Source organism: Podarcis vaucheri, assembly GCF_965113315.1.
Source record: "Podarcis vaucheri genome assembly, chromosome: 15".
In the NCBI taxonomy this organism is placed as follows: domain Eukaryota; kingdom Metazoa; phylum Chordata; class Lepidosauria; order Squamata; family Lacertidae; genus Podarcis; species Podarcis vaucheri.
In genome coordinates, this window is record NC_138753.1 from 3,135,727 (window position 1) to 3,143,595 (window position 7,869).

The 7,869-nt window shown below is 51.2% G+C and overlaps 1 protein-coding gene across 5 annotated transcripts in view; it reads left to right on the forward strand.

The window, feature by feature from the left end:
• Positions 1-7,338, forward strand: part of SPECC1 (sperm antigen with calponin homology and coiled-coil domains 1) — a 114,112-nt gene extending 106,774 nt beyond the window's left edge. For all 5 annotated transcript variants that reach the window (XM_082201700.1, XM_082201703.1, XM_082201702.1 and 2 more), the window contains 2 exons: positions 980-1,039; positions 4,877-7,338. In XM_082201700.1, coding sequence (XP_082057826.1) covers positions 980-1,039; positions 4,877-4,966 — 150 coding nt within the window. In that variant the 3' untranslated portion in view covers positions 4,967-7,338. The remainder of the gene's footprint in view (positions 1-979; positions 1,040-4,876) is intronic.
• The last annotated feature ends 531 nt before the right edge of the window (positions 7,339-7,869 follow it).

Sequence of the window (7,869 nt, forward strand, 5' to 3'; positions counted from 1 at the left end):
CCATGATTTAAGACTCTCAGAAAGTTAAAATAACAATAGACTAAATTGCATCAGCTTTCTAAACCTTTGGACAGGCTTGTCTAAATCAAAACATTTTGGCAGACCCCAAAAAGAGGAGAGTGAAGGCGGAGCCTGACATCAGTTCCCAAGGAGTTTCAAATATAATCAGCCCCGAGTTGTTGTTTTTAATAAAATAAAAATACAGGATAAGGTTAATGTTTGGTTATTTATAAGTAGTTCCAACTAATGACCTTTTAATAGCAGTTGTAATATTGATCCTGCCTTTTGAAAACATGTTTTAGATTTTGTGAGTGTGCTTTGTTTTCCCCCCTGGTTTTTAATATATGTTATTTATTTTTTGCTGTAAGCTGCTTTCAGTTGCATTGGGGGGGGGGGAGAAGCAACTAAGAAATTTAATTAATAACAATAGTCCAACAATATCTGGAGGGCCGCCTGGGTGCCTTTCTGCTGTAACTACAATAATAAAGTCTTCCAGGAAGAAGCAGAATCTGAAACTTACTTCTTACCTGATTGATGCATACTTGAATTCACTTCCTTTTGTGGGTTTGAATCAAGGAGTGCCTGTTTTCTTTCAGTTGTGGGTTGTGTTTCCTGGCGAGGTCTTTGCCATTTGCACCTCGCCTAAGCCCTCTGTTTCTCACGTTTAAAAAAAATGCAATTTATTTTGCAAAATTTCCCCCTATTAACACACATTGTGGGGTTGGAAAATGGCATTGCAAAATTCGGAGCAGTGCAAGTTTCAAAGAATCACAGTGTTTTGGTTGGCTTATTGCTTCAGGAAGCACCGATCAGGGAGCTTTCCCATTCAAAGGCAAACAGAATCTATGTCCTCCCCATTCACAGCTGTACCCGTGGCAAATGTCTGATGGCAACTGGAGTGGGGGAGGCAGGCTAATGTCAGAGAAAACAGCCCTTCTATCCTGACCTATTTGTTGTCTCTCTCTCTCCCTCCCCACAGAAAAGAAATCTCCTTTTGGCATTCCAGGCTGCCGAAAGCGTTGGCATTAAACCCAGCTTGGTGAGTGCTTTTGTCCTGGGGAGATGCATTGTGCCAATATAGCATTGGAGGGGATGAGGCCAACGGGGGGCGGGAGGGGGTGTCATATTTGCACCTGCAGGAAAACAGGCAACAGGAGCATGGCTTCAAATCCATTCCACCCTCCCTTCCATTTATCTAATCTCCCACTTTAAAACCAGCGACCATCTTCTGCCGTCACATCTTGTGGTTGTGAGTTCCACAAGTCAAAAAGTGAGGTTGCATGGGGAAGACCCTCCCTTTTAATCATCCTGAATCTCCCCCATCAGTCAATTTCAGGGAGTTTCTGAGCTCGTCAAGAAAGAAAAAATGCTTGGTTGAGGGTTTCCTGTTGTTTGCCGAACCCACCAAGGTGTTGTGATTCAGAGCTCAGATAGTTCAGATCTGTTGCTCCTTTCGGTTTAGAAAAGCCAGCCTTCAATCCCAGACTGCACAGCTATTTATTTTATGGCATTTATGGTCCACTGTTTCTCCCTGTGGCTGGTTTTTATCCTCCTGACAGCCTTGTGAGGCTAGACCGATTCGCCTAAGGCCAATCCCCAGCAAATTCCACAGCTGACCAGGGAATCTGAACCCAGCACCCCAGTACAACCTTGTCTCTGACTCTGCCTGCACGGGTTTCGATGTGGGGGCGAGCAAAATGCTGCTCGCGTTTTGCTTCTTCTATGACTCGCTCAAGTTTGCAGCCATAAACATGTTTGCTGTGGTAAAGGTAAAGGTAAAGGTACCCCTGCCCGAACGGGCCAGTCTTGACAGACTCTGGGGTTTGTGCGCCCATCTCACATTTATTGGCCGGGGGGCCAGCGCTGTCCGGGGACACTTCCGGGTCACGTGGCCAGCGTGACATCGCTGCTCTGGCGAGCCAGAGCCGCACACGGAACGCCGTTTACCTTCCCGCTGGTAAGCGGTACCTATTTATCTACTTGCACCCGGGGGTGCTTTCGAACTGCTAGGTGGGCAGGCGCTGGGACCGAACAGCGGGAGCGCACCCCGCCGCGGGGATTCGAACCGCCGACCTTTCGATCGGCAAGCCCTAGGCGTTGAGGCTTTAGCCCACAGCGCCACCCGCGTCCCTGTTTGCTGTGGTACAGAGGTGCAAAAAAGCACAGGGCTAACAGGAACACACCAAGCTCCCTTGCTCTCGCTCTCTTCCTAAACCTGTTGAGTTACCACTTCTAAAAAGTCGTTTGCCCCATCGCACCACTCCAAATACCGGTAACTTTTTGCACAGCTTCAGGGCTCTTCTTAAGATTGGGGGACCATGTGGCTAGAGGCTGGCGTGAGCCCCGAGTCGCAGAGACCTTGCTCAGGCTGAAACACGCACCTCCGCGTGCATTAACTTGCTCTACGTGGGGCTGCCCTTGAGACTGACCCAGAAACTCCAGCGGGTGCAGAATGCCGTGGCGAGACTCCTTACGGGGTCCTCGCCGTGAGATCACATTCACCCGGTGCTATACCAGCTGCACTGGCTCCCGGTGGAGAACAGGATCAGGTTTAAGGTGCTGGTTTTAACCTTTAAAGCCCTATATGGCCTAGGACCCTCGTACCTATAGGACCGCCTCTCCTGGAATGTCCCACGGAGGACCTTACGTTCTTCAAATAAAAACATCTTGGAGATACCGGGCCACAGGGAGGTTAGGCTGGCCTCAACCAGAGCCAGGGCTTTTTGGGCTGTGGCCCCTATCTGGTGGAACGCTCTGTCATAAGAGACTAGGGCCCTGAGGAACTTGACATCTTTCTGCAGGGCCTGCAAGACAGAGCTGTTCCACCAAGGCACAGTCTGACCCCCTCCTTCTGTAATCCTCATAGAACTCTAGCCCAATGGTTGCCATTGATTTGATTCTGAACTGATTTTAGAATGAATTGATTTTAGAATGTATTTCAATTAATTGACTGTGATTTTATGTAAACTGCTATTTTTACTGTTGTTAGCCGCTCTGAGCCCAGCTTTGGTGGGGGAGGGCGGGATATAAATAAGATTTTATTATTATTATTAAATGATAGGTCTCCTAGCATGCAACCTTCCTCACCATCTCTAGCAACTTCAGGAAGGGCTGGAGACCCCAGAGGGGTCCTGTGCAGATAATACCAAACTAGAAGGCCAGCGGTCTGACTCTGCTAAGGTGCTCCCTCTGTTCCTGATTCAGAGCCATGAGGGCTGGAATCTTATTTTCAGAGGAAGGGCCTTAGCCCAGGGGCAGATCACCCCCTTTGCATGTGGGAGGTTCAAACGGCACTGCCAAGCAGGGCTGGGCAGGAACCCAGCCGAGTTCCCGCTCCAGTGCAGACCAGACTGAGCCCAAGGGTCTCACTCTGCAGAAGATGGCTTGCTGTGGGTTCCCTGGGGTTCCCCTCTGCCCTAGGGCAGTTTCAATAGAACCTTAGAATTGTAGAGTTGGAAGAGAAGTATTGCAACCCCTTGCCAGCTCCCTAGAAGCCTTGTTGCCGGCCAAAAACCAGCCTCCCCTCCCCACCCCAGAGGGCCCCTCTGCCGAACTCTCCCTGTTGAACTCTCCCTGCCTCCATCTCCTGAATACCTTGCCCAAATCATGGGAACCTGAAGTGCTCACGGCTCTCTGTCCCCATCACCAAGTCTTCCTGGCACACAACCGTCAATTCGCCGTCCTGTTCCCCCTCGTTTTATGTGAGCTTGGGTGTTTCAAATTCATTTCTTTAAAAGGCTTACGGCCGGGATTTAATTACTCTTGGCTACCGCTGCCTCCTTGAAAGCCTTGCCAAGCAGCTAGGGAGCCCTTCCGGCACGGGAAGGGGGGTGCTGCTGTTCCTGGCTGCCCCCCTACTCCATTCGCTGCCACGAGAGGGGAAGCGAAAGCCGTCACGTTCCCCGGGGCTCAGACGTGTTGGGTCCAGTGTGTGCGTGGGATCAGAGATCCGCTCCCCCCTCTGCCCAGTTTTCTGTCTCTGGAGCTTCAAGGGAAGAACTGAGAAGCTTCAGCAGATTGGAAGAATGTTATGAGAGCAGCTGAGGATATTGGGCAGGCTTGGCCTGGAGGAGACGAGACAGAGGGAGGTATGAGAGACACCTTCAAATATCCATGGAAGATGGAGAAAGCTTGTTTTCTACTCCTCCCACCAACAAAGGAGATTCCCGATAAATATGAACATCATCATCATCATCATCATCATCATTTATTATTATGGCTGGGTTTCCCCAGCCACTCTGGGGGGCTTCCAACAAAATATTAAAATACAATAGTCTATTAAACATTAAAAGCTTCCCTAAACAGGGCTGCCTTCAGATGTCTTCTAAAAGTCTGGTAGTTGTTTTTCTCTTTGACATCTGATGGGAGGGCGTTCCGCAGGGCGGGTGCCACCACCGAGAAGGCCCTCTGCCTGATTCCCTGTAGCTTTGCTTCTCGCAGTGAGGGAACCGCCAGAAGGCCCTCAGCGCTGGGCAGCGTTTCTTATGGGAAGAGTTGATTGACAGTGGAATGGACTCCCCCAGGAGATGGTGGACTCTCTTTTGTTGGACATTTCAAAGCAGAGTTCGGATGGCCATCTGTCATGGATTCCTGCATTGCAGGGGGTGGACTAGATGACTCTCAGGGTCCCTTCCATCCCTACAATTCTTTGATTCTATGAATATATATGTACTCACGCATATACAAACTTCCTGTGAAATGATCTGGTATATTTTGGGAAGCAGGGATAGGGAGTAGGAAATTCCACCTGCATTGTGCCTTTTAACTGTCCCTGGGGGTTCGGAATGACCCTCTGGTTCCCCTGCTGCAGCTAAAGTGCTTTACGTTTCCTTGTTTTCCTCCCTCCCAATGACGCTGCCATCTCTTCCCGCTACAGGAGCTCAGCGAGATCATGTACACGGACCGCCCCGACTGGCAGAGCGTTATGCAGTACGTCGCCCAAATCTACAAATATTTCGAGACCTGAGTTCCGGAGCCGGGAGGAGGGAGGAGGAGGAGGAAGAGGAAGGCGTCTGACGAACACCATGCAACGCACTAGATCACTTTAAAAGGAAAACACTAAAGGGACCCTCCCCCTTCGTTCCTGCTTGACAGAGGCCCCGGCAGACGTTTCTCGTGGCCCCAGAAAGGACTGGCCCCGATCCAGCCCAGGCCTGCAGCCTGAAGCAGAGTGGAGGGGCTCTGCTTGGCCTGGGACTCTTTGGGGGGGGACGCAGGAAATAACATCTCCCCCATACTTGACCGTGCCAAATAAGACTCCTTTCCACCCAGGGTGCCCTGCGCTGTGGGGCAGAGAACAACTCCCCTCATCGCCGGACAAATCGGTGGCCTTGTGCACAGCCTCTGGAGGTCCCCGAGGGCATCAGAAGTTGCTCCTTTCCCTCTCTTTAATTTCACAAACCTGGTTGTGGCTTCCCCTCTTCATGGTTCCCCTGGAAAGGCTTCCTTGCTTTTCTCCCCGGAGGCTCAAGAAAAGAGCAGGGTGGGCTGGCTTCCTGAAACAGGCTGCGCTGTGTGGAACAGCCAGGACCCCTTGAAACATGACAGCATCTTTGGAAAAAACACATACCAAACTTAAAATCCCCTTACAAGGCCCCCCCCTCCCCTAATGACAGCTGCCTTGGCCCAGTCTCACACAGCTGGTAGGACGGTAGAGAGAGCCAGGCTAATCTTGGCTTTTGCAAATTTCCCCCCATCCCAGGACCAATTTAGGGACTGTCGAGATCTGAATAGGCTTCTGTCCATCCAGGACCCACACTGTCTTGAGTGTGGGTGCAAGGAGAGGAGGGGGAGCCCTTCTGATCATTGGTCCACAAGGCTAGAGGAAGCCATTATCAGGCCCAGATCTCCTGCCCACCCAGGATCTTGTGTTGTGACTGGATCACTTTGATGCCCGATTTAGTCTGCTGGGGTTTTGTTGCAGAACAAAGACTGCATGTCTCTTTAACTTGTTGCACGGGGATTTCAGCAGGTGTCTTTTCCGTAATAGTGGGAGAAGCGGTGCCTTCTAAAATTCTCCCTGCCCCCCCAGTGCCTCCAAGTTGGTGCAGGAGATGCAAGTGTTGTGCTCTGTTGTGCAAACCTCCTTTTGTCGCTGCAGACATCTTATTTGTCTGCTCCACGGGGAACATCTGTGGCCTACAGGAAGTTGCTGGACTAAAACTCCCACCATCTCTGACCAGTGGCGTCTGCAGGGCCACAGAACCGTCCTCATCAAACCGGATCCAAATGCAGAACCAAGACATGTTGGGAAGCCTGATTCCCTGGTTAAAGGCACCAGTTGCTAGCTTGAGTAGTGGAGAGAAAAGGTTGTGGGGAAAATGTGGTTTTTTGTGGGGGGGGTGAGAGGGTTAGGTCTGCACATGCTGATAGATTTTTTTTTTCTTGAGGGGTGATGGCCTTTGGTGGGGCCAACAGCTTTTGAAAATCTGGAGTTGCCAAAAAAATATTAATTTCCTGCCACGTCCCACCTGCCCTTTTCACAGCCGTGCCAACAGGAAACTCCCCACAGCTCCAGTCTGTCCCATCCAAGCGGACACAATGTAAAAGCTTTACCTACTGAGATTCCACCTGCTAAGAGCGTAGGAGCCCTTCCAGGGGAGAAGAGGGAAGAGTTGGCAAGCCTGTGAGGGGAGGGGAAGTCTCTGAAAATCTGCAAGTTAACGTCATGTTGAAAGTGACTTGCCCTTAGCTCACAAGGCGAGCCTCAGCGCAGCGGATTTATGTGGCATCAAAAGCCTGAAAATTCTTGCAGCGACTGAGGGCTTCTCTGCAAGGACTCAGGTGCCCTTTAAGTGTGAGCTTGAAGCGTTGAGTCGATGACCCGTGTGGGTGAAAGCCAGGGTTGGCAGCGCCAAACGCACCGACCTTCCCCAGCCCCATTTCACGACACCTGTGTGTCACCAAAGGGCCACCACGAAACCTCCTTGGCTGGCGTCAGGAGCACCTGAAGGCCACCAGGTCACAAACACAAGTGGCGCTTCCTTTGGCTTGGTAGAATTTCCTCCTTGCCGCTTTGGTGTGACTCGCCGGCTCCTTTCTGAGACTTGGGAGGTGAAGCCTGTCACAGGAGTGTCGTGTGTGGGTGACATGGCCTTTGGGCACGAACCCCAGGGTCCCCTAGAGGATGCTGCGAAGGAAGCGCTTCCTTGCCATGAGGCCTTGTGAGCAGATGCCCACATCGCCCACATCTGCCGCTTCTTCTGTGCCCCGTGGCTCTGCAGGAGATGCGTTAGACATCCCACCGTAAGGTCGCAGAAGGTCGAAGGACAGCCTGCACACCCAAATTATCATCGTGTGTTTTCTGTTACTGGATACGAAGTTGAAGGTGCCAAATAATTGTCTGAAGTTGTTCGCTTTGCCAAAGGAGGAGGCCTGTTTCTGCCGCTGCCTCCCAGCCCAGTTCTTCTCGTCCGTGAGAGAACGTCAATCTCTTTCCCCGCTCTTGGTCTTGGCTTGAGCTGAGCTTCCCCCACTTTGTTTAGGTCTCTCCTTCCCATCCAAAGCCCCTTCTCCACTTTGACATCCCAACAGCTGTGAAAAGAAGACTTCAGGCAGGCCTGCTGTAAGGTTTCTGCCTGAAGACTTTCAGATGTCTGGTGCTAGTCCTCATGGTTCCTAGCCGAAACCTGCCAGTCTCCAGACATCATCCAGTCATTCCAAAATCGTTTGACATCTTCTCTGGAGAAAACGTGCCACCCGGTCAAAGGAAGTTGCACACCACCTTTGCATTTTCATCAGGCAAACAGACCTTTAACTTGGGGGAGTCAGGCGCTGGGGGAGGGAATTTCCTACGGTCCAGGAAAAGCACGGTTCCTTTAGTGAGTTGTGTCCAACGCCAAGGTCTGTAGCCATGAGTAGATGGAACAA